The sequence below is a fragment of the Pleurodeles waltl genome, chromosome 6 (genome assembly GCF_031143425.1).
Source record: "Pleurodeles waltl isolate 20211129_DDA chromosome 6, aPleWal1.hap1.20221129, whole genome shotgun sequence".
NCBI lineage: Eukaryota > Metazoa > Chordata > Amphibia > Caudata > Salamandridae > Pleurodeles > Pleurodeles waltl.
Genome location: NC_090445.1, coordinates 876,191,954 through 876,218,826, shown reverse-complemented (window position 1 = coordinate 876,218,826; position 26,873 = coordinate 876,191,954). Strand labels below are relative to the sequence as shown.

The window sequence follows — 26,873 nt, the reverse complement described above, 5'->3', positions numbered from 1 at the left end:
CACCAACACTCGTCCTTGTAAACTGCACTTTTGTTATTGTCCAGGATGAGAGTGATGACCAAGAAGAGCATGTTCTGGATTCACAAGGTGAACTGCTCAGGGAGTGAGCCCCACCTGGCAAGCTGCAAGATCCAGCTCTCACCCGACAAGTTGAAACCTGCCTGCAAGATAGGAATTCACGCCGTTGTCCGCTGCATTGCAGGACCCCAGTACAGCAGTGGGCATGGAAAGCCTTTCCGTAAAGCCTTTAGGACAGAGGTACTGTGAATGAAGAACTGTTAAAGTTTTACAACAAATTAGAATCCTATCCTTCACAAGGAGAGCACTGATTCCAATGAGGAAAACACTTTAGTGGATTCAGCTGACCCAAGATGCAAAGGTCTATTTGTAGAATAGTCAACATGATCAGATTCTGGTGGGCTGAATACAACTTTCACTCTTTAGAGGCTGATAAAAAGTAGTACCATGTTTTGTGTGATATAGTAACACCTCTTTGTTTGTATAATTCATCAAAATTATAATCAGCACAATCTGCTCCCAAGTATCTCTCTAAAGTTTTCAGAAATCACTACTTCCTTTCTCGGAAGGCACAACAAAAGTATTTCTACCCATAAATATTGGCCTGTAAAGGTGATCATTTTATTTAAGATGTAGGCCAGAGTCCCGGGCTCAAGCTAAGCGTGACTTACATAGACAACACAAACCTAATGAATGTGAATACTTGATTTAATATTAACCATTGATAATTATATTTATCATTTTCTAGCTCCTCTTTACTATTACACGGATCAACCCACTATATGCAAATCAGTTTTGGCCTTAGTTCAAAATTTCTAGTATATTTTTAATTTGCCATATTGTATGTTGACATTGTCCTAGTGCTTTCTGGAGTGATCAAAATTGATGTATTGGCACAATGAAAACAACCAAAATAATTTGCATAGACTGTACAGCCTTAAGGGGCTCATCCCTGGTTATGTTGCCAGGTGTTTTATGAGTAATTAATCTTAGTGATGTACTAAATACCTGTATTAAATGCCTGTACTGGGGAGGCCATGGTACCCATATCTTGCACATGTGATGTAAGCAGATTGAACGTCCATTTTGGAAATATAGTGTTGGTTGTAAAATTTGTTCAGAGATAGTGACAACTGAGCATTTAACTTCATAAATGTGTCTAAAGGATGTCATTAAGATCTGTTCCGGGATTCCAAGGATAAACCCTATCTATACAGGTAGTTTAGAGGTGTTAAAGTCTGTAAGAGGTTTGATTCCTGACTATCCAAGATTTAGAAGTGATTTGTGTTTGTGGTTTATTAAGTGTCTGGACTTCTCTCTCTTTGCTGTCTGATCTTACTGTTGTTAGGAGCCTTTGGTCAGACTCAGAGCCGGTGCCAAGACTGGAGAGGGAAGAGTGGAGGTACTGAAGAATGGCAAGTGGGGCACCGTATGTGACGATAAGTGGAACCTCATCTCTGCCAGCATTGTGTGCCGGGAGCTGGGATTTGGATCTGCCAAGGAGGTGCTGTTCGGCGCTCATTTAGGACAAGGTGAGTGTGCTATGACTGACAAGTCTGTCATGTGCAACGTTGGTGAATAACAACACTATAAAACATCATGTCATGTAAAATGTATGATTATATTGGGGTCTGAGTAGTGTAAACCTAACTAGAAATCAGCAGAATGCTGAAAAAAGGGTCTGAGCCATAAGGTACAATTTAAGATTGTCTACAAGAACAGCAGGTTGCCATTGTGTGCGGAGATAGTGCTCTTTGAACTGATGGGTCATCAGTTCCTTTCTGAAACGTAAGATGCTGAGGGCTGTTCCGATACGGATGAGGAGATTGTACCAAATCTTGGGAGTGTGGAAGGAGAAGGCAGCTTTCTAGTCCTCTCTTTCTTGCTCTAATTCTTCTTCAGCTTGTTGATGTCCTGCAATCTAGTCTGCGGTTGCTCAAGCTACTATGTTTTTCTTCAACAGACTCCTCTTTCAACTTCCTGTCAGATGGTATGTTAATGTGCACGAACAGGTTCATGGATGATAAACATGTATTTAACATGAGAACATGCAATATGTTTAGCATGCTCTGCCTATACACAGCGATATATTTTGTTATGGTTGCCTGTGTTTGGCTCAACTTGTTTTATTATGGCATGCATTTTCAATGCTAAAAAGGAAAATTCCATAGAGTAAACTGCAAAAGTAAGTAATTGGACAGACTGTTTTAAGCGATCAGGAACAGTTTATTTTAGAGCATGCAATCCATTTTGTAACATTGTCATTTTAACCTAATATGGATGTGTCCTATGTTTATGATAATAAACAGATCATGTGGTCCCCTACTCTATTCCGGGGTTTGGTAGGCACTTCCTCTAGGCCACCATGGCCCACACCCTCCAAAAAGTGAATTGAAACTTAAATTGCCTACTGCTGGGTCTACTGTAGTTCATCAGCATTCATCTTTGGTTGAAGGTCTGGGGCCAATCCACATGAGCGAGGTGCTATGCAGTGGTCATGAGAAGTCCATCACAAAGTGCAGCTTCCAGGAGGCCAGTAAAAAGGGTTGTCAGCACGAGGAGGATGCAGCAGTCAGGTGCAATGTTCCACAGATGGGGTACCAGAATAAGGTATGTGTATTCAACTGCCCCAAAACTGTGTCCATGAAGCATCATAAGATCTTTCATAATATCCACAGCTTTGTCATAACCCTTCAGAGCAATACACATTTCTTTGACAGGGTCCTGTTAGGGAAGCTGTCCGTGCAGTATCCCACTTGGTTGCTGGCATTAGGATGTTTAATTACATCACCAACTACTGATTTCTCTCTAATAGCTCTCTAATAGCTCCTGATTAGTGACATACATTTTCAGAACATTATGCCCGATACTCAAGATCGTATACAAACTCTTCCTCACTATTTTGTCAGAATTGACTATTTCAGAGGACCAAAGCTACCTCCACTGCGCTGAAGAATTGTGGCTCTAAACCCCAGGATTATAGAATCCACGCATTCTAAACCAAGTATTCACATGATATGCCCCCAGCTACCCGCCTGAGCTCCACATGACTTCATTACACCAGACATTGAAATACTGTTAAGACATCACCTTCTCTTTTCACTGGCCTAGAACAGAGTTCAACCATTAATCACACATTGCATTTATTTTCTAATGACTTTCTCTACTTTTCCCTCCCACAGTCTCTATTTTGATGTACTTCACTAGAACTTATCACCTTATTTTTGCTTCTAGTTTGTCTTATCACGTATATGCTGAAATGTGCTGTGTTCTTGCACTGTACCGTTCTTTAAGTGTATGAGCTCAAACTGACTGGTAACTGATGTTTACCAGATGGTACTCCACCACATGCTGATCCTTCTAACCCCTTCCTGACACAATATGCAAACATTTCTGGGGCTGCATACAAAGTTAACTTTACACGTGAGTAAATCTACATCTGTAAAGTTACTCTTAAACGTTTGAGTATTTTTACTACTTTTGGCTACTTACCATTTATGAGTTTATGAGTATAAAATTACTCAAAGGTGTTTGCTTACATGTAGAGTGGAAGTCATTAAAATGCCAAATACAACCAGCAGTGACTTAGCCCATTTTACATTCTGCACACTTGACTTCCACAACCAGGGAGGAAATGTCCTAATGGTTAAGTACAGAAAAATTAACAAAAGTTTTATTAATGTTAAAAAAAATAAATGTACATTTTGTATGTTACATTTTAATATTATAACATATTTTATTAATTTTAATACAAACAAAGCACAGACCAGGTGGACATCGCCAAAAATGATGACATGGTGCATTCATAACATTACTTTGGATCATAAGAAGTATAGAGGGTGTGCCGATTTTACAAAATGGTGCACCCTGCATCCTACAGCATTTCCGCCAATTCGATTACGAGCCAGAGACAGTGCTTTAGGCTGTTTCCCGCTAGGCCAGCGGGCGGAAACCGAGGTTTCCGGCTGCTGATCTAGCGGGAAACTCTTAATGGGTCAGATGGGGAGGTAGCCACTATGGCAGCAACCTCCCTGTCGGAAGTTTGGCGGGTGATCTAAACCGTCCGCCGAATTCGTAATGAGGGCCATACTCTCATACCATCATCATCCGTGCTTTAACAAAAAAAACCTTCCCAGCCACCCGCCAACATTCCAATAACAATGTTGTCATATCTATCATGTGTGCGCTATTTAGGACTTTGTAAAGATTGCATGGGCAATTTGACTCGTGAAACAGGCGATGTGTGGGGGACCCATGTAATTTAAGGATTTCCTCTTGGAGTAGAGGAATTACGTCCATTAGTCACTGTGTGAGAGCTGCAGATGAAACTGCTGTAGCATCACATCAACTGCCATGGACATAGGTCTCTTATGCAACTCCCTGTATTCTTCCAGGCTCAGTGTTGTAATTTCTCCAGTTCCTCCCTCCATTGCAGAACCGAAGTGGGAGTTGGAAGACTTCCAGCAGCGTGTTATTTGTCTCTTGGCTACAAGTAGGCAAAATCTATGAAACATCATTTTATATAGTTATTTTAAATGTAGAGTATTTAAAAAAAATAATGCACTACTACCTTAATTTAAAATACTGTTTAATGAATGTTGGTATATTATATCAAACAAAAATAATATCAAAATATATTTTTGTAATGAAACCCATTTTAAGTACAATGTTTATATTTATTGATTATGCATAGAAAGACACTAAAAGTTATGTACCAAAATAATTTTATACAATCAATGTTTTTAAAAAAAACACATATACATACATTGAAAAAAGGTCAATAAATTATTTAAATAAAATACTATTTATGTATGATTGATATAAGTGTTTTCAAAGTTAAAATAATTGGATATATTTTTTCAAATTAAAATTAGTTAACGTATTTAACAATTATTTCCTATGGGATTTTATTTTGGGTGCCTACCTCCATTATTTTCCATGGGAGGCCGCTGCAGTACCTAGGAGTGGCCGCATGTGGGACTAAACTTACTCCAGCTTTAAGTTGGAGTACATTTTCAACTGTTTTGGGTCCCTTTGGCTGTAGTAATTTTAGAAGTGCAGTTTGAAACTAAGAAGAGGCTTACTATTTTGTGAGGGGGTGCACTTCCTCCCTAAACAGCTCCCTAAATAGCTCCCTGGCCCTCCTTTAATCTCTCCTTATGCATCTCAAAACCCCGTTCTCTTTAGTCATAAACATTCAGCATTTTCAAGCCTCTCCCCATCACGCCCACATCTACTACCAAAATGTATTCTTATATATGCACAAATCTCAGCAGTCATGGCAGAGATCTCTGCATATAATAGATAGGAGAGGTGGAACCTCCACATGTAGGTTTATGAATATAATTTTGTAGTACATCAGTAGTACTGTTGTAGTACTATTAAATGTGCTACGAAATGCAGTTTGTGAATAGGCCTCTAAATGAAAATCTGTAACCTTTATTTATATGCCCTCTCAAGATAATGGCATATTTATGTATAATAATTGCTATTGTTTTTACCCAAAGACGACTGTCTACACCACTACTTCTTATCTTGCTTTCTACATATTTATTTGTTCATTTAATGGTGTTCTTGGCATATCATTGATATCCCTTCATGGCTTGGTTCATGCTAAACAAAACTTGTAAAATAAATACAATATTATATATGATTATTCAGTTGTAGATAAAAATGTGGAAATATGCTAAAAGTATAAATCGGCAAATATTCCTACTGTAATTATAACATTATGGATCCAGAAATGGTGAAAGAGTGTTCAAAACTCTAGTCAAAACAGCTTTTTGGCAGAGGAAAACAGAACATCTGCTAAGATAAAAGCTTTTTGATGGTAAGGTAGTGGTGGGTCCCTAAAGTTGCTTCCTTACTTTGTCAATGGAGAACCCTGAATTCTATAGCAACAACAATATTTGAGGATGAAGCAGAGTTAGTTACTTTCTTTTTTGCTGATGGTTCATTTAAATCATCCCCAGAGGACAGGGATTCACATGTTACATAAACAATGCAAAAAAGAAGATATAGAACAAATAAAATAATCAACTTTTAATATCTTCAAAGACAAGACACATAAGTGTGGTGCAACTTGCATTTATTCAGTAATGAATTGAGGAGCAAAGCCCAAGCTCTCTGGTGATGACCACACCTGATGACTCCACTGGTACACTTTACTGTCCCAGCCTACACCGATTTGGAAAGACAACAGTGTAACTGATGAGAACCAGCCTCTCAGAGTCCAAGCCTGCAGTTTAGTTCAGCTAAAAGTATATCAGGAACAGTGAAGATAAAATGACAACATCTGTGATTGGAGAGTGTGTGATAATTTGCTTAATTTATATAGAAGTTCACCTTTAAACTAGCCTTTTTAGGTCTCAATCAAATAGCCAGGCCTCCCACTGGAAGATGCCTATATTAGGCGACTATAAGCAAGCTCACATTTACATTTCTGCTCTGGCTTCAGTCCAGTGGCATCAACTCCAATTGAGCACACTCTTGCAGAAAACAATCAACCCCCTGTTCCTGCTTGAATATCTCCCAGAGCTCCATCTCAACCCACAGGGTGTGCCAATCGAGAGTCAGTGTATTTTTATGGTCTGACTTGGCATTATACCTGCTGCCAGACAAATATGTGAGACTCACAAGATTATGTGCTTTGGAGACAGGAGTACATGTTTTGATTAAGTAGATGTTGTGTGCTTTCACAAAAAAATCGCTTGCCCTCCACACAGCTGTGGTTACTTTGTTTAGTGATATAGCTGTCTGAGTTTGAACTTTCAAGGACACGGCATTCTAAAGCTATTAAAGTGTAATAGATAATTTATGGTGCTTTTCTCTGGCAACACAACAGGTGGGAGGAGGGCAGTTAATAACCTATATGGACTTTTAGATCTCACTTGACAGTGAAACGGTCACCCGACCTCATGTGATCAACAGAAAATGGCTTTTAGAGAGAGTGAGGGCTCCAACTGCATGCTGTTCCTTTGAGTGCCGAATTTGCCTCAGCTGAGTTTGTGTGCTTTCACTAAAAAGGCTTCATGTTTTGCACTTATTGGCATATGACAAAGTTTTAACTTGATATCTCAGGACTGAATTGACTATGGTACCAACCCAATGATCATTATTATAGGCCTGATCTATTTATTAGGAAATGTTATGATAAAGTCACTACAGCTGAAAAATTATTGTGAAAAGCATATGTTAAAGTCGATAGACTTTTAAGTGCAAAGTGTGATTACTCTGCATTATAGCCTATAGAAGGGTATTTAGTTGCATGGAATCTCATAGATTACCACAGGAGACAAAGTCTTCGACGTCGGCCACCGACCCTGACAAAACCTGCTTCATTGTGATGATTCTTGCTAGGTCCTGTTGAGAGGGGTTGTGTATTGTTTTCCAAGCTGTATTTTTCTACATATTTGTACATATTTGTAATTGTATACTGAATGCATGATGCCTGTTTATGCACCTAAACAGGCTGGTGTTGGGTAAAGTGTAAAGCCTATGCTAAAGAGTAAAGGCTTTGTAAGTTCATCGAAAAACGCATGCAAGGTTTCTTAGTTTTGAGCTGTTTATTATGAAGCATTATGACAAAGCCTGTAAGCCTGACCTACTTATTGTAAAAACGTGCACTAAAGACAATAGGCTTTTATGCATGGATTGTTACCAGAAATTTCACAGATTACTGTAGTAGGCAATGGTTTTGGTGTTGACCTAACCAAACAAATTGTGGAGATAGAAGCTATGCACTACAAAATTCCAGTTTAGACTCTCTTAGTAGAGATAGTATTTTGCTTTGTCAACTGTCATTTTGTATATAGTTGTACTTTTAATACTGTAGGTCTGATGGACTTAAGTTGATTATGTTGACAAGCCAGGGATAACGACTATATGCCTGATTGTTTATTGTGAGAAGTTACAATAAAAGCAGTTGGCTGGACAAATTGATTGTAAAATGTGTATGCTAAATTCAAAAGTCATTTAAGGATTTACTGTGTTGCTCTGAAATAAAGCCTTTATATAAGTTTTTTGTTGCATGGAATCTCATATATCAACGTATTGCATGAGTAGGCAAAGGTAGTGGAGTTGGTTACCTGATCTGACAAACCATGAGCATATAATATTTGCAGTGTGAGAATCCTTGTTAAGCCCTAATAGTAGATATACTATTTTAGTTTCCCCACTGTAATTTTGTACACATTTGCAGTTTTATGCCTATATAACTGAAGGGTGCCTTGTGGGAAAACATATGCTCAGGAAAGTAGGCCTGAATTGATTGTGGTTACAAGCCAATGATAACAGAGATAGGCTTGATTGGTCTGCAGGGAAATGTTATGCCGTGGCCTGTTTATTATGAAGAGTTATTACAAAAGCAGTAGACCTGGCTTATTTATTGTGATAAGTATATGGTAAAACCAGAGGCCTCTAACGTGGATTGTTGTCACATTATTCAACAGCCATAGAAGATTATCTGTAATCTCATAGATTAATGTTGCAGGCAAGAGATATGGTGTTGGTCACCCATGCTGATAAACCCTGGGAGTTCATTATGATCATTCTTGTTAGGCCCTATTGAGAAGGGCACTATATTGTCTAGCCAACTGTAATTTTGTGCATATTTGTAATTTTATAAATGTATGCCTGCTTCTGGGATCTTGCGTAGGCCTGGATTGAATATATTGTCAAGCCTCTGGTAAAATGCAGGGACCTGATCAGTTCACTGAGGAATGTTATGTCAGACTCCTTAGGTATGATCTATTTATAATGAAATGTTGTGACAAAGCAAGTAGCCCTTACTTACTTATTGGGAAAAATAAGGATGGATTGGTATTACACTGTTCTAAAGCCCGTAGGCAGACATTTTGTTATATGCAATCTCACAGAATATTGTAGTAGGCAAGAGGTTTGGTGCTGATGACCCACCTGAACAAACCACGGGGACAGACAATTTGCACCATGGAAATCCTTATTAGACTCAATTAAAAAGGAATTTCTCCTATTTTGACAACTGTATTTTGTACATATTTGTAATTCTGTAATGGCATACCTGATGGTTGCCAAGTGGGAAGGCTTATGAACTAACACAGTAGGTTTGTGTTGCTTATGATGACAAGCCAATTATAAAAGTTATAGGTTTGATAATTTATAATGAAAAGTTACGATAAAGGCTGTAGCCCTGAATATCCATTTTGAAAACCATATGTTAAAGTCCATAGAGAACAGCTACAGGTCCAATTGGTTCATGTGGGGAAAATATTTCTATTGACTTAGGTCTGATCTGTTTATTATAAAAAGGTATGATAAACACAATAGGTATGACATCTTGATTGTGAAAAACATTTGTAAATATCAACAGGGTGGATTGTTATTTTTCTGTATTAAACCCTACAGATGGGCATTTTTTGTTACACCAAATGTCTGAATACCTTTGTGAGGAATGAATTTGATATTAGTTACTGCCCCTGACAAACCATAAGAGGGGAGAATCACAATGTAATAATTCTTGGTAGAATCCCTCCTTCGATGACTGCCTGGGTCCTGTAATAAAAAACATTAATTAATATATACATCCACCTATACAAATATAAAGCCATATGGATACATAAAGGACCTTTGGATCTACTTTGTTCTGCCATTGGTCTGTCTGCGTGTCATTTACATTCTGCTTCCATTCATGACAGTGAACTGCATTTGGTAATGGTTCAGCCTGCATCAGTCATTGCCCTGTGAATAATGCTTTTTTCTGATCACGTTTTGTACATCCATCTGAAAATCAGTGCACTTCAGTATCAGGGCTGGGTGGCCAGCTCTTGGGTTTTGAAGTTTCTCATTTTAGAAATCTCCATTTATGTCTTTGCTTCTCCTCTTTTTATTTTAATGTTTCTTAAGAGGATCCTTCAAGTATCCTCGCAGTGGTAACAGGTTGCTGGATTGCCGCTGATTTAATCTGAAGTGTGCTGCATTGCCTGAGGCCAATTCCTCTAACCCAGGAGATCACTATGTAATGCTGTTGTCCATAGTGCATCATTGTTTCATCATTCCAAGATGGCTAGATGGTTCTAAGTATGGAGGCCATGATTGAACTTTAATAAAATGATGATATACTATTTATGATACCTTTGCACAACAAACACCTGCTGCTATATTTAGTTTTGTTAATAAAAACATATGGCCTCCATGTTTAGATGGCAGCGTGTTTCCTTTTTTAAAATTTGTATTCTGTAAATTTTTGCATTTGTTGTTGAATTTTTGTATGTTTTACTGTGGTTGTGTCAGAGGGTGAATGGAAGGATGAGCCAGGCCCTCCAGCTCCACCTGGTCACTTAAAACTGCTGCAAAGCACTACATAGCACCTGCAGTCAGTGTCTTGCCCAGTCTGCTGCCTCCCTCTGCCAAGCTGTCCAGCTATCGCCTGCTTAGCCCTGTAGGTCCCCCACAGCCTCCCTGCTCTTTTTGCTTCTCAGTTCACCCCCACTTAGGCCTCCCTAGGATCCTTATGTTTTCTGCTTTTTTTCCTCCCGCCCCGGAGTCCCAGCCACCCAGGACCTACTTAATGGAGGTTGCTGTACGACCATGCAGCGGACATTCCCGTCTATGCCCGTCTGTGCCTGGACCATGCCCAGGACCCCTAGATCTGCAACACGGAGCCTATACTCATCAGACAAAGTCAAAAACCTCAGACCAAATATCAGGGACTCTAAATGCTGCACTGCCTCACCGCAATGCACCAAAGGCCACTTTTCCTGTCACACTGCCAATTCTCCTGCCATGATGGAACAACCGCAACCTACACCCAGCCATCCCCAAGCCTCAAAACTCAACTCCACTGCGTACTACTGAACGTCCAACTCCTCTGCAAGCATGCCATAGAAATCTGGGACACCCTCACCACCCTCACACTCAACATTATGTTCATCACCGAAACCTGGCTCACCCCCTCCTCTGGACCAGACATCGCTACACCCTCTGGATACATGATGATCCACCACGACCCCCCCAACAAACACAGTGGAGGCATCACCATCATACACAAGGACCCCCTCCACTTCACCACCTCAGATGACACTACACCGATCATAGAACACCTCAACTTCCAGATCAAACCCAACACCAAAACCATCATCAGAGGAGCCCTTGCCTACAAACCCACTGGCCGATGTGTCAGCTTCTGCAACTCCATCACCCCCCTGGCTATTGAATCCAGCCACTTCATCTTCCTAGGGGACCTGAACATTCACCTAGAAGACCTGAATGATGCCAACTCTGCCTCAATCCTTGACAACATGAGCATCATCAGCCTTTCTCAGCTGGTCACCATGCACAGCACAGGACACACACTAGAAACCCATCTTCTCCTCCAGCATCATAACCAAATTCTCCCACACATCTGCGGTAACATGGAACAATGATAACCTCATCCACTTCACCATTGTGGGACCACCAGAAGCCCCAGCGAAACACCCTAGCCTCCCCCACCGAAATTGGAGCAACATCATAGAATCTCCCTGTACCGCTGCCCTCAAAGAAACCAGACCCGCACCTTCAGACACCCTTAAACACCTAGTGCAGAACTTCCCCAACTGGATCTCTTCAGCTGCCCACACTATTGCCTTGCTAAAGAGGACCACCAGGAGAAAGCCCAAACGATTCACCATGGAATGTCTGACCCTCAAACAACACTGCAGGAAACTAGAGACACTGGCGTTCCAACAGGACCACCGCCAACCTAGAAGCTTTCAAGACCAAGCTCAAATGATACCACCCAGACTCAGAGAGACCAAGAAAGAAGCACTCACCACCTGTATCTAAGCAAACACCAACCACTCCAGAGAACCTTTCAGCATCGTCAGAGAATTCTCCTGCCCCGCCACCACAGAGAACACGATCCAGCCCTCCCAGGCCTTCTGTGACAAGCTATTGTCCCATTACTACCACAAGCTAGCTGACATCCACCAAAGACACCCTCTCCCTCATGGCCTCCGTCCATTCCGGGTCCCCCATGAACTCCTGCCCGCAACATATCTACAACCTAGGAGGAGAAACTATTGGAGCCGCACTCACAGAGCTCCTCAACACCTCCATCTCCACAGCCACCGTCCCAGTGCCTGGAAGCATGCCGAGGTAAAGCCCCTCTTAAAGAAAACCCTCAGCTAACCCCATCGAATTCAAAAACTACCACCCTATCTCACTCCTCCCTTTATCCGCTATAGTCCTGGAAAAAGCCATCCACCACCAGCTCACTGTCTACCTCAAGAACAACAACCTGCTTGACCCTTCCCAATCTGGATTCCGGCCAACCCACAGTACCAATACCGCACTGATCTCAGCTACAGACAGCATCAGGTGCCTACTTGACCAAGGAGCGACAGCAGCTCTCATCTTCCTCAACCTATCCGCAGCCTTCGACACCGTGTCACACCACACGCTCATCTCCAGACTCCACAGGATTCGCATTCAAAACAGCGCACTCAAATGGAGCCTCTTTCCTATTCGGCCAAACTCAAAGGATCTACCTCCCTCCCTACTTCTCCGCATTGAAAGATATAATCTGTGGTGTCCCCCAGAGTTCGTCCCTCAACCCTATTCAGCACCTACATTACTCTTCAGGCAGACATCACATGCACCCATGGACTCAACATTGTTTCTTATGCTGACGACACCCTGCTCACCCTCTCCCTCTCAGATGGTACCGCACTGACCAACTTCCAAAACACCATGACTGACATTGCCTCCTGGATGAGGACCAATTGCCTCAAACTTAACTCGGGCAAAATAGAGATCCACATCTTAAGGAACAAACCCCCCCCCTGAAATTACAAGTGGTGGCCCACCCTCCTCGGTTCTCCACCCAATCCCAACAACCATGCACGCAACCTCATGATCATCCTGGACACTCAACTGACCATGAAACAACAGATCAACGCTGTCCCGTTTGCCTGTTTTCAAATCCTGTGCATGCTCTTCAGGATTTTCAAATGGATCCCATCTCTATCTGGAAAACAGTCACCCAGGTCCTCATCTCCAGCCGGCTCGACTATGGAAACGTAGTCTGTGCTGGAACCACCAAACAGCTCAGGAAACACCTCCAGACCATTCAGAACCCAGCAGCAAGACTTGTCCTCGACCTCCCCAGAAGAACCAGCATCACCCCACACCCTAGGGCCCTCCACTGGCTCCTCGTCAAGATGCCTCTTCAAGCTCCTCATTCACCCATGCAAAGTCCTCCACAACGTTGGACTAGCCTACATCAGCAACCACTTCTCCTTCCACCAACCAACCAGAGACATCCATTCAGCCTCTCTCTTCCAGGCCCACGCCCTGTAAATCCACTGTGTATGCTAAGGAGGTCACTCTTTCTCCCACCTCGACGCCAGATACTAGAACGACCTCCAGCTCCACCGCCACCTGCGCTTTTCCTCTTCCCTGAAGGATTTCAGGCAGCTGCCTAAAATATGGCTTTTTGACTGCTAGCAACAGTGTGATGGGGCTTGCAGCTCCCGCCCACTCCCCCCCCCCAGCGCCTGGAGACCCCTTGAGGTGAAAAGTTTGCGCTCTTCAAGAACCAGTGTATTGTGTTGTGTATTAAGTGAATTGATGAATGGATGCATGAGTGAAAAGATGAGTGATAGAGTGCATGTATGAAGGATTATGATGGCTTATTGAGTGTCTACATCCAACAGTGACACAAAAAGCATTTTCATTCATTTATTCATTCATAAGCCAGACCAATTGGCAGTGACAATGCTTATCTAAAAGTTGGAGTCTTCTTATTTGTAAAAGGATACTAGCTAGGTCTCTTAAAGGGCCAGACACACACTATGTCTGCTTATCTCTTAAAAAGAAGACAATAAAGATGAAAATATATTCATTTATATGTGTTCCATTAGTTTCATTTCTTCAAGCAGCAACACACGAACCCACAACTAACATCTGATTTTAATTAGAGGTCCACAAATCAAACTGAGTAACTACTGAAAGACAGTGTTAGACGTGAATCACGCATCACAAAAGGCAAAAAATGCTAACTGGGAGACTTTTACTGTGGGTGGGGAAGTCTAATTTGAATTCGTGCATTAAAGCTAATAAATTGCATTAAAACGCTAATTAAGACTTCCTCTGGATTTCCGTTTCTAGTGCAAGCAGGAGTTTGAGCCCAAATTAGGATTTTAAGATCCGCAGACATTACAGCACATGTGGGTTTGCATCCGAATCCGAATTCCAAGATGTGCATCCATTTCAACGCTCTTCAGCTTTTTATATACGATTTTCAACATGTAAAACCTGCCGGAATTTGAGCAAATAAGAAGCACAACATTCCGAGTTATCACACCACAAACGGAGGAAAGTATATGGTGCAGAACTCAGAATAGTGTAGTAAAATCGCACTGGATAAGAACGAACCATGCTGCATTGGCACTTCCGCTTCTGAATTAAAGCATTGTTTTTTTTTACCCAGGCATTGAATATTGAGGATCTTTGTGTTGTGTTCCACTGTCAACAATGGTTCTTGGAATTGCCTTTTTCTTTTGGCGACACGTAGGGGCAGATTTACTAACATTTTCCTCAAAGCAGTGGGGCAACCAGAGTTGCTGCATAAAAGGGAGAGAGCAGAGCAGCACCGCATCTAGTAAGATATGGAGCTGGTTTTCTCTCTACCATTGCTGGGGCACTTTAGGCTTCTATGTACCTATGCACACACCCTGCACTGCAGTGGAAGGGTGTGTGCGTTCTGTCAAGTTTAGGTTTTGTTCTTGAAGGGGGCCCTTCCAGCACAAAAAAATATGGTTTCGTTATTTCACACTTTATATGTGTGCTGTACAGTGCAGCACACATGCAAATTTGGAAAAATGTGGAGACTTTTAAGACTCGCTCCACATTTACACCTGCCTAAAGGAGGCAAAGGTTTTTGCCACAAATACCTGTCTACCAATATTAGTACACAGAGTTTTGCATCAAAATCCACGGGAGGTTGCAAGGGAATGCCAAAGAACAACTGATGGTATGCCCCCTTGGCGCAAATTAGCACAAAGTAGTACATAGCACTCCTTCCGTTACCTTAGCCCAGTGGCGTAACCAAACTTGAGGGTGCCCTCCTGCACAGTACATGCCCCCCCCCGGATTCACTCATGAGCTCTGAGGCCAGGGTACTGTTCTGAGGGGGCCCCTGTAGCTTGGGGTCCCCCCGCAGCACAGTGCTGCATGGGGCTTTGTTACACGAGTGCCCTATTCAACTTTATAATGCAGATTTATGTTGAAAAGTAAATATCACCATAATACTTTACACTGTGTTTGTGTTACAAAAGTAAGACAAACCTGGAGCAAAGTGTTAGTAAATCTGGCCGCAAGATTCATAACCACATTCAGATCACAGCTTTGTATCCTTGTATAAAACTTCATGTAGAATGTGTATTTCCATTGCAGTGATCTATTCCCTAAAACTGTGTTTTGTAATTTGGAAAATTGTCATTATTGCTATGGCCGAGACCAGTAATCCGCCTTCATTGGATGCAGAACTCAGACACATGAGGCAAGCCCAATATCGGGTTGGGGATCTGATTATTATAATTTATACTTTCTCAAGCATTACCCAGTAGCGGCTCGTGGGTCACAGAGGGGGTGGGGCGGGACGGCACGCGCAGAAGAAGGGATGATGGGGAGGCACAAATTACATTACAAAAATATATAAAAAACACTAACCTACGCTCCCGTGCCGCACTACTCCTCTGCTCTTCCATCTGGCTGCAGGCACAGGCTCCCAGACTGCCCTGCAGCTAAGCCTGACGCTGCTCAGAGCAGCGTCAGGATTGAATGGGAGCACCCAGCCAGGGCGCTCCCAAGCAAACCTCAGAGCCTGTGCAGGCTCTCTCCAGCCTGGAAACTGTGTTGCTGGGCTTGAGAGACCCTTCTGCGCATGTGTGTTTGGCAGGCCCAAGACGACCGGCCAAACATACATCCGCAGTGAGGGGGAGTGCTGAGCACTCCCCGTCATTGCTCATCATCCCCGTGGCCCCACCCCTTTTCTCCATAAACAAAGTTTATTATAGTTTTTGGGGAAAAGGTTTGCAGCTGCCGCTGCTGGCAGTGGGGTCACACTCCTCTGTCATTATGGAGGAGCCACCCTTGGCATTACCCTCTATCTGGCATGAATAACTATTCAACCCTTGTGTCTCTTTTTAGTTTTGTGGAGTCTAAAGTTTTTTCTTTCCTATTACTGAATGATTGTTTTTCCTGAATATGTCTTCAAATTATACTTTTATTTCCTACATGTAGGCGCGCCTGACTGGTGGGAGAACGCTTGATGAAGGCATTGTGGAGGTGCTGGCAGAGGTGAATGGCGTTCTAAAGTGGGGAGCTGTGTGCAGTGATCTCTGGGGCCTGAATGAAGCCATGGTGGTGTGCCGTCAGTTGGGACTCGGCTTCGGGAGCCAAGCACTGCAGGTTGGTGCCCAGCATCTTCTACAGACTACTTGCATCTCCAAAGGTGTGATTATTACAGGAACCTGTTTTACAATGTAGTGATTGAATTTTGTATGTCAGAGGTTCCTCGTATTTCTGCCTTGTTTGTCATGGTGCAGTTGTTCGTATTGCATTTTCTCTAGATAAGTACATCACTTTAGCATCACGTGAGATACCCTTCTCGAAGTCTGAAGGTTGATTTTTTTGTAGCTTTCCGTTGGATGTGTAGTGTGATTTAGAGGGAGGTAGTGGATGGTGTGCAGAGTGAGGCGGAGAGGAATGATATGATGTTTGAGGTTTCTAGCTCTAGCAACTCACATGGTGCCACTTTGTATCACACAGTATCGCCTCTCTTCACTCGTTTACCCAACAGAACACTGATATCATGCAGTGAACTGAAATATGTTCTGGAAATCCTTAATTAGAGTAGGTTTCGAGCTGTCCATTATGACTACTGCAGCATTTCCAACCTTCCCACTGTCTCAGAACATAAGCAGAGGTTTCAGACACCTTTGTGTATTGAGGGAGGTTAAAAGAGGCTGCCAAGGATAGCAATGAGGGACTTCATGGGTGCTCAGGCAGTTATTCAAACCCCGACCTCCTGTTCAGCCTCGCTGCCAATCCAGGTCCCACCTCCTCTCTCACATGACTATATGGATTGGGATGTGGCTCTGAGTAATTACCAGTGGCTGAGATTAAGTCAAGCATCAGATCCACCACTTTTTTGTATACTTTATAGATTTTTAAGGTTAGTCTGGATTCCTGTAATTTTTGTTCCTTCTGTGTATTTTTTGTTCAGGACACGTGGTACTGGCAGGGTACACCTGGGGCAGGTGAAGTGGTAATGAGTGGAGTGAGGTGCTCCGGCACTGAGCTGTCTGTCCAACAGTGCCAAAAGCACAGCGTGGTGCACTGCCCTCGAGGAGCAGGACGTTTCTCTGCTGGAGTCACCTGTGCGCAAAGTAAGTGCAACAATAATGTGTATGAGCCACTTTATATTTAAAAGCTTGGGAGTGAATACTCTGAAAGTCTATTGCAAGAATGGGGGCTGCCTTACTAAAGCCTTGATTAGGAGTGTATGGGGGTCATTACAACCTCGGCGGTCTTGTAAAAAGACGACCTAGGCTGCGGGAGCCAGAATACCGCCATTGCCGGCAGTATTCCTGGCTCCCTATTATGACTTTTCCGTTGGGCCAGCGGACGGTAACAGTGTTACCGTCCGCTGGCCCAGCGGAAAAGTCACATCAACATTACTGCCGGCTCGTAATAGAGCCGGTGGCAATGCTGATGTGCAGTGGGTGCAGTAGCACCCGTCGCGCATTTCACTGCCCAAAAGTCGGGCAGTGAAATGCGCGACAGGGCTCTGCCTGGGGGCCCCTGCACTGCCCATGCCAAGTGCATGGGCAGTGCAGGGGCCCCCAGGGGCACCCCAAGTCCCCTTACCGCCAGCCGTTCAATGACGGTGTTTACCGCCACGGACAGGCTGGCGGTCGGGGACTCATAATCCCCAGGGCAGCGGTGCTTGCACCGCTGCCCTGGGGATTATGACCGCCAGGCGGAAGCCTGGCAGTATGTTGGAGTGGCCGGCGGTATGGCCGTGGCTATTGCGCCACGGTCATAATAGCTGTCGGAACACCGCCAGCCTGTTGGCGGTGTTACCGCCAGCTTACCGCCGGCCGCCAGGGTCGTAATGACCCCCTATGTGTCGTGCCTAATGAATTCCCACACTCCAGGGTTTGGAATTTATATGCTGTGATAAACCTCAACTATTCTGAGTTGTTTAGGAATAGCAAGCATATTTTGGTGCTCAACCCACTGAATTCCGCATGTCACAATAAATACAGTAATTGTTGCCTCTTTTGCAGAAAACTTTGCACAATTCAGAACTTTGACCACTTCGCAAACTGTAGTTTGTGCAGTGGTTGAAGAACTCTGGCCCTCTCATAATCAGGGCCTAACTCTGTTTTCTGGGTGCCTGTATTAATAAAATGAAAATGTAATATGTAGTGTTCAAGGGATGTACGCTGTTTGCCTGGACGCAATGGATTGCATTTATTGGATTAAACAAGAGCAGTATATGTATTGCTTGTGCATTCACATTTGATGACTCATATATTTCTTGGTTCAATAGAAACCGCTCTACCTGGATAACTGCGATTCACAGTACGCACACTCAGGAATTTTTCACAGATAGACATGACCACCATTTGGTATCAAGCAGCAGTAATGCATTATGATATTATTTCTTTACATTGTGACACACTAGGAGTATAAAATACTGAGCTAAGTAACCAGGGACAACCACCTGTGATAAATCTCAATCAAAGCCCTCAAATCAAATGAAGACACAACTATGGTAGAGCCTCCTCCCAGGGAAGAGTTAAAAGATAAATGCTACCAGCAGACCACATTTTACTTCAAGCCGGCCCAGAATCCATATCAAAATCAGTTAAGACTACATTTAACTTGACAGCAGGTGCCATGAGCTTGTCCATGGTCTTTGTTTTTACCGGATTTTTCATCCGCATTAAAAACCCTTTATTATGACTGAATCAAAGGGACAGGTGAACAAGAATTTGTTGCTTTGCATGGGAAGAGAGAAAGAGAGTTGAAAGGAGGTCACCTAGGATTATAAACCTCTTGCCTTCCCTGCCATAGACTATCCACTGGCGGTGCCAAGGTAGTGCTGAGTGATCCACCTGCCTTCTTGGGGAATTTAGAGTATAACACAGAAAAAAAAGCCAATGGGGAGGGGGCGACCATGCTGGAAGCCTCTCCATAAGTCCCCTTACAGGTACAAGAGACAAATGTGGCTCACTGTGTTCACATCGTCAGTGAGAGTAAAGCCTTCACCTTGTCAAAGATGGGTAGGGGTTAAATAAGTAGACTTTCACAATTACAGTAGGCTATAGCCTGGCAAACAATTTTGCTGATGAGCTTTCATTGAATATGCATGAGTAGGAAATGCCTGAAAATGGCAAAACTGACAAAGACTAGTAGTATTCCAATGATAATCAGTCTTCAAAACAGTTTTACTGAGAAATGTATGGTAAGAGTGTCCAGAAGAGAAAAGCAGAGGGAAAAACAAAAAAATGTGAGCAGCAGTTTTACCACATGGAATAATTTGCTGAGGAACAAGAGAGCCACAGACAATTTTGACAGGCTACTTCTAGAGCATCCATAAAGTGTACCCCACACATAAGAAGGGGTGAGCCCTCACTGTCATCCATAGGTCTGCCTGGTCCTAAACCCTAAGAAAGCAAATAACACTCAAAACCTTAGAGCTCCTGACATACATCTTCCCAATTTCTGAAATTCAGACTGCCACCTTCCATCTCATCTACAGACTTTCTGAACAGGACAAGGACTTCATTGATGAATTCAGCATGCCTACACTACCCTCGTGGTTGAATTCCATGTAACAGACAACACAAGCTAATAAAAAAAACAAGAGACACCTTTTTCAGTCTCATTGACTCACTCAACGTGGCACTGCATGTCACATAACCAGCAAACTCAAAAAGGCCACATCCTTGAACTTGTCTTCTCAACATCACCAACAAACCAATGAAAACCACCCCTACCTCTGGACTGGACTAATGTCTTTGGCATCCCTATTTCCCTACTTTGCAATCTACCACCAATCCAAGGTCAACACAAAAGAGAAGACCAAACCTCAAGATCCTTCAAAGACATTTCCATAGACAACCTACTGCTTGAACTCATGTCTCACCATATGAACTACAGATTCAATGTCATCACCCATCTAAACATCTTCAATATTTTTGGGGGGTATATCCAGACTCTAGTTACAACATGCAAGTGCAAGGCAAAGCTTTAAGGTCCCTGGTACTCTAAAGATCTTGCCTGACAGTAAACGATCTATCCACAGACAATAAAAAATGGAATTAAAACAGAACTGGCAAGGGACTCATGATACAGAAGTCCCACCATGCAACACACAGATGGCTCGCAGCATCAGCCTAAGCAAATTACTATACTAACACCCTGAATGAAGCCACCAAAAGAAGAAAAATGCTGTTCAAAACAATCAAGAACTGCACCAACCCGCTGCTGGACCCACCTAGCCCTCATTCCACAGAAAAGTGCAATGCCATCAACCTCTTCTTCAGTGAAAAAATACAAAGGATCTGATAGGACTTCAATAACACCAAGCCTGCTTCATCTTTGACACCCACTGCTTCGACATACTGAACTCTGTACAAGTCACTTCTCTAGGGTACTCTCTTACCCTTAATTACCATTGTCCCTAAAGAAAACTATACTATATCCAGATGACTTAGCCAACTACCAGCCCATTACTCACCAACCATTCATCAGCAAAATCATTGACAAAGCTGTTTATGTTAAACTCCAAGATCACATCAATACTAACAATCGTCTGCACAACCACAAGTGTGGCTGCAGACCACACTGCAACATGGAGGTCACAGCATAACATATTGTAGTCTATGTCCTCTTGGCCAGTGTTTGAAAGTGACCTCTGCTTCTTGATGTTGCTAGACCTCACAGCTGCATTTAACATTCGTCCATCACACTCTTATACTCACCCTGGAAGCTCAAATCAGATTAATCTACAATGCCCTCCACTAGTGCTCATCATACCTTCCCAACCAAATTCCAGTTTGGTCAATGGGCACGTCCAGGTTACAAAAGATTCCTATCACCTGTTGAGTCCCTGAGGGTTCCATACTTTCTCCTTTCTTCATCAACCTTTAACAGAGCTGCTTAAGAGTTCTACTTGCAGATAACAGCATCAAGATTCACCAATATGCCAACAATACCACAATTCCACTTGAAAGTCTCCTCTGCTTCTGGCATCCAACTCCTCAAATATTGCTTGCACATCATCTAGACCTGGATCTCTAGGGCTCACCTGAAGCTCATCCCAACCAAGACAGAATTTTTGTTATTTGCTTAGAATAACAAACAAGAAAAGTGCAAACTGGCTCAATGACATGAACCTTGATGGCTTTGAAGCCCAAGGTTCACTGAATTCCAAGTAATTTGGATTCACCTTGGGCACCAACTTCACCCTCAAGGAACACATAGCCAAAAACCACAAAGACAGCCTGCTAACAGCTCTGTCTTATACAGAAAGTCTTGTCCAGAAAACAACATCACAACTGTTGCTCACGCCCTTGTACTCTATCACCTGGTTGATGGTAATGTCCTACTCTGCTACCTCACAGAATCCACACCGACCCCCTCACACCTCAACACTTCTGACCAAGAGTGTGAAGAAATATGATTGTATCACCCCCATTGTGATGGAATCCATTGGTACCACTTGTCGACCTGCACCTTCTTCATACCAGCTGCATCACTTACAAAGCTATCATCTCAAACACCTCCACTTATCATGCAAATAACCTCAACATCTCTGGTGATTCTCGGGATACCCAGAGCCGGAACATTATCAGACTCAAGACTAAGAAGTGTAAACAATAAAAGAACAAGACAGCAGGCCTTTTCTGTCTATGCACCAAATATATGAAAAAAACATCGTCATAACCATGAGGACTGTCCCAGTGGTGCTCCAATTAAGGAACGAGTTGACGACTCAGTTCTTTAAGGAGCAGTATATTACATCCACAACCCAATTTCCTATACCATTACTCTTTGACTTTATTCTTGTCTTCGTTCCTTTGCCCACGTACAGCATTTTGATTAGGTCACTGTATTAGATTTGCTCTGCTATGTAAAGCACTGCTCGTCACTTTTTGCCCACTTAAAAGTTGAGCAAAGTTTACACAATGTAAAGATTAGAGGATGTTGAAGAGAATTACAAGGATAAGCAAAGCGAGAACCTCAGTTTCGCTCGTGAGTAACGGCCCTGCTCAGTAGTGCTCAAGGACGGCAAAATTAAGATGTTCTGTTTTGGTATGAAGTGTATGTAATTCATGTCTCACCTTTGACTTGCCTTCATGGTGCTCCACCTTTGGGTACCCTAAGCTTCCACGGACCTGCCTCGTGATTTATCCACTTGCAAACGTGTTGATTGTGCAGATGTGCATAGTCATGTGCAGGTTTATTGCCGAGTCCATCGTAGGATGTAACATCCTGCAAGTCCCCAAGTGGCCAGCTCAAGTCTGTCACTCAAGTAGGCCTTGTCTATTTTGCAGGACACTTTGAACTGCAACAATTGGTTCCAGTAGGTCACTTTCAGTGGTATGGTATAAGGATATCAATAGTTTAATATTGTGCTACTAGAATATTATAGCAAAAATATTAACAATCAAGATATAGAGAAGGTAAGTATTTGTAGGTAAGTATTTACTAAACTTAACTGTAAATGCATGTACTTCAGCAACATATATATATTCAAAGTAAATACACGTGGCGCTTAGAACAGTAAATCTATACTTATCTGCATATACTTACCTGCTTGATATTTTTGCTGTCAGTATTTTTGCTAAGATATTATGGTAGCCCGATATTAAAGTCGTGAGATTCTGACATGCACTTCTGTTGAGAATTGTTTCCGGTGGTCATGCTTAGCAGGCTCAGTCACAGTCTGCCTTCCTAGGCCTGGGGCGTTGATGCTGAAGATGTCTAGGAAGGCCATCTCAATAGTTCTCATCAACTCTACCTGTCTGAGGTCTCAAAGAAAGAGGGGGGTTATCAAGGGCAAGTATAGCCGCAAGGTAAGAACCATTGACTCTAGTTTGGAATTGGTATGCGAGTGAGAGATAAGCATTAAATAGTCCACCCACATTTCTTGTCTCCATTGAAGTGGCAGGGATTACTTTTAAAGATGGTAGGTGTGTTATCCAAGCCAGAAATTCACCAATTTTTGTTAAACGTGCAACATTTATTATTCATAGGAGTTCAGTCCTGAGTGCACTATACGAAAGCATGTCTTCCCTTTCCTGTGACCTGTTGCTTGAGACTATCCTGTGATATCAGTGCAGTGAGCACCCACATACACTCCGATGACTGCATCGATCAAGTGTGAGAATGGATAGAAAAGAGCAGTTTTTGCTTCAGCCTTTTGAAACATAGGGCCTTCTTTTATGGAATATAATTTAAAAATGTGACAGACCCAGTCAACAGAACTAAAAGATAATTAATCTTGAGATTGTAGTTCAGATGACCACATAACTTACGCACATTGGTATTCGCTCACTCTCTTAATGCTCACTTATTTACTTATTCACTAAGTGGGTCACTGACTCCCTGGCTTATTCACTCACTGGGAAAATACTACCCGCCGAGTACTCCTGTGAATAGTAATTGGAGGTGAGGGCTACTGGCTACAGTGTTAAGTTTGAGATCAGGGCTCTTTAGGTGACATCCTGTTTAACCATTCATGTCTGAAGTTAGTCAATTAATATTTTCCTTTTCGGTCACAACTAAGGGTGGGCGGTGAACTCCACTCCGCTAGCGGAGTTTGCAGAGTTTTTCCCACTCCGCACTTCGCTTAGAGTGCGGAGTTCCTAAAAACTTCACAGAGCGGAACAGACTTTTTCCTCACTCATGCTCACTATGGGCGGTCACAGATGGTCACGACCAGTCACGTGGAGAAACCTTTTGTTTGTATTGAGGAAGCTGCTGCTCCAGTAGAAAATATACTCAAGTGGCAGAAAAGAAGCAGCACCCTTTTGAACTGCGCGGGGGCCATTCGCACTGATTTTTAAACATGGGACAAACACCTGGTGCTAAAATTAACGCAAACACTGTTACCTAACGCACTCTGCCGCTTGCGGAACTCCACTTAGTGCGATGGAGTTTTTTGGTTACTTCGTGAACTCCGCCCAGGCCTAGTCACAACTAAGTAGCTAGAGGTTTGGGCAAGCATGTGCCTCTTGAGTAGCTATAGGTTTGGGCAAGGCTGTGTCACTTTAAGACTTGGATTCGCTTACTGAAGATGTCTTGTGTCTCTTATCGAAGGTATTTTTTCTAGTTCTCCTCTAACAGGTCTTTTTGCTCTCCCTCTTAGGTGCCCCAGACTTGGTTATGAATGCTCAGCTGGTGGAGGAGTCTGCCTACCTGGAGGACCGGCCCCTCAATATGCTCTACTGCGCACACGAAGAGAACTGCCTCTCCAAGTCCGCTGATGACATGGTCTGGCCCTATGGGCACCGCAGGCTGCTGCGCTTCTCCTCCCAAATCCACAACGTGGGCAGGGCAGACTTCAGACCCAGGGCTGGACGCCACTCTTGGATCTGGCACGAGTGCCACAGGTATCGTAAACCGGCCTCTTTAACTACTCCACAGCCACATGATTGTAAAAAACATTAAGGGTCTTAATATGAACCTGTCTAGAACTTTGTGACCACAAGAGCATACTGGACCTGCAGAAAATCTATAGCAGAAAGTTAAGACATCCGCAGCAAAGCTTTAAATCCCCTCCCAAATGTCCGTGCTAGAGGACACTGCTCATGCGGTTTGTGTACACTAGGAGGCTGAGGTGTTTATCACTGAACCAATATGGGTACTTTAGTGACTTTTCAATAAACCCTTCTAAATATGTGTTGTAATGTATATCATTCCACATTGTAATGGACACTTTCTCAATTTAAATATGCAAATTACCACGTTTTACATTTTACCATGTATATGCATCACCATTATTTCTATATTCTACACAATTGGCAAAAGAAAGGGTAATCAGTGGGTGTAGAACAGTGGTTCCCAACGTTTTGACTTGTGTGCACCCCCAGTTTACCAGTACTGGAACCCGGGAACCCCTCACTGAATCATTATTGAATTATGCGGACCCCCTAAAGAGTCATTACTGAAACTGGGGACGTAATCTATTAATATTCTTAAATTTTCTACGCAGCCACGGAGCCTCTGAGTAGGCTTCTCCCAGGGGTCCCCGGACCACAGCATGGGAACCACTGGTGTAGAAAATATAAACAGAATCAGGAAAGAAATGGGATGGAGAGGGGGAACAGATATTGAATGGTACCCAATTAAATAATGTCTCTGTGAGGCTTGATGGAAAAACACTTAATATGACTTTTATATTATAATGGAAAAAACCAAGACTGCTACTGTTAGCTCTTTTTCTTGATTAACCTTTGGACAGATATCACCATAGGCAAATACTTAGCATGTCCTCAAAATACTCAGGACCCTTCTATCAGGTAGGATGTAAAGACAGACTAGCAGATCACACAGGTCTTGTTGGTAGAGTGTAAAACAGATGAGGTTTTCGTCAGATCACTCTGTTCTTACAGGTGAAATGTAAAGACAGCAGAGCGATTACTCGTCGCACAGGTCTTGCAGGTGGGGTGTGAAGACAGAAGAGGTATTGCTCAGGTCACACTGAACTCACACGTAGCATGTACAGAGAGTGGAGCTATGGTTCAATTCACAGAGGTCTTGCAGGTTGGATGTAAAACAGCAGAGTTATCACTAGGGAACAGTGGTCTTGCAGGTAGGGTGTAAAGACATCAGGTCACACCGATCTCACAGGTAGAGTGCAAGGACAGCAGAGCTATCTGCCAGGTCACATGTTTTGCAGGAATAGCTGGACTGCCCTTTCTGCCACTCTGGCATTTTCCCAGTAGGCCGCAGGCCAATGGGGCTGCCAGGTCCCAATCATGCCCCAATGGCCCTAATCTAGTCCTGAGCCTCCTGAGTTGTGGGACGGGTTTGAATATTTTTGGCCAGGGCTGAATTTAGTGTGCAGTCCTGCCTAGCTTGCAGAACATTTTACAGGCAACAGAACTATTAGTCATGTCATATAGGTCTTACAGGTATAGGATTAAAGAAAGTAGAGCTATCCCACACTTCACACGTCTTGCAGGTAGGGTATAAAGACAACAGAGCTATTGCTCAGAGAATGCAGGCCTTGCAGGTACTATGTAAAGACAACAGACCTATCAGCCATGTCACACTGGTCTTTCAGGTGAGGTTAAAAGGTAGCAGAGCTATCACTCAGGAAACACAGGCCATGCGTGTACAGTGTAAAGGCAGCAAAGCTATCGCTCGGGTCACACACGCCTTACCTAGTTAAGATCACATTTAATTATCAGATTTACTTTGAGTGTTCTTCTATTGCATCACCTTAGTCTCCATGCTTTAATGCCCACTATAGGAGTGCAGTTTTGGAGATTCCGACACCATAAAACATACATTTAATATCCACTCAGACGAAAGATACACAGATAAAAATGTCATGTAGATTCATTTGCTACTTTGGTTCATTGTGATTAGACTTTCAATTTGACTTTCTGAGATCAGTCATCCAGCCGCAGAGAGCCCTTTCCATGGCTGGCAGCCTCTGACTCATTGCTGTGATATTGGGTGGATGGTGTGCCAAACCAGAATTTAGAAACCTGTCTCAGCGCAGTGGCTTGTGAACTATAGCTGGAGTCCGACCATCTCCAAAAGCCAGCAACGGCAGAAGTTCTCTCAGTGACAGGGCCAAG

At 43.0% G+C, this 26,873-nt stretch overlaps 1 protein-coding gene across 1 annotated transcript in view; it reads left to right on the top strand.

Moving 5' to 3' along the window:
• Positions 1-26,873, top strand: part of LOXL4 (lysyl oxidase like 4) — a 216,526-nt gene that overhangs the window by 115,855 nt on the left and 73,798 nt on the right. Inside the window, exons 6-11 of the mRNA XM_069239653.1 lie at positions 45-258; positions 1,367-1,550; positions 2,474-2,628; positions 16,282-16,449; positions 17,267-17,429; positions 24,431-24,674. Of these exons, the coding sequence (XP_069095754.1) occupies positions 45-258; positions 1,367-1,550; positions 2,474-2,628; positions 16,282-16,449; positions 17,267-17,429; positions 24,431-24,674 (1,128 nt within the window). The remainder of the gene's footprint in view (positions 1-44; positions 259-1,366; positions 1,551-2,473; positions 2,629-16,281; positions 16,450-17,266; positions 17,430-24,430; positions 24,675-26,873) is intronic.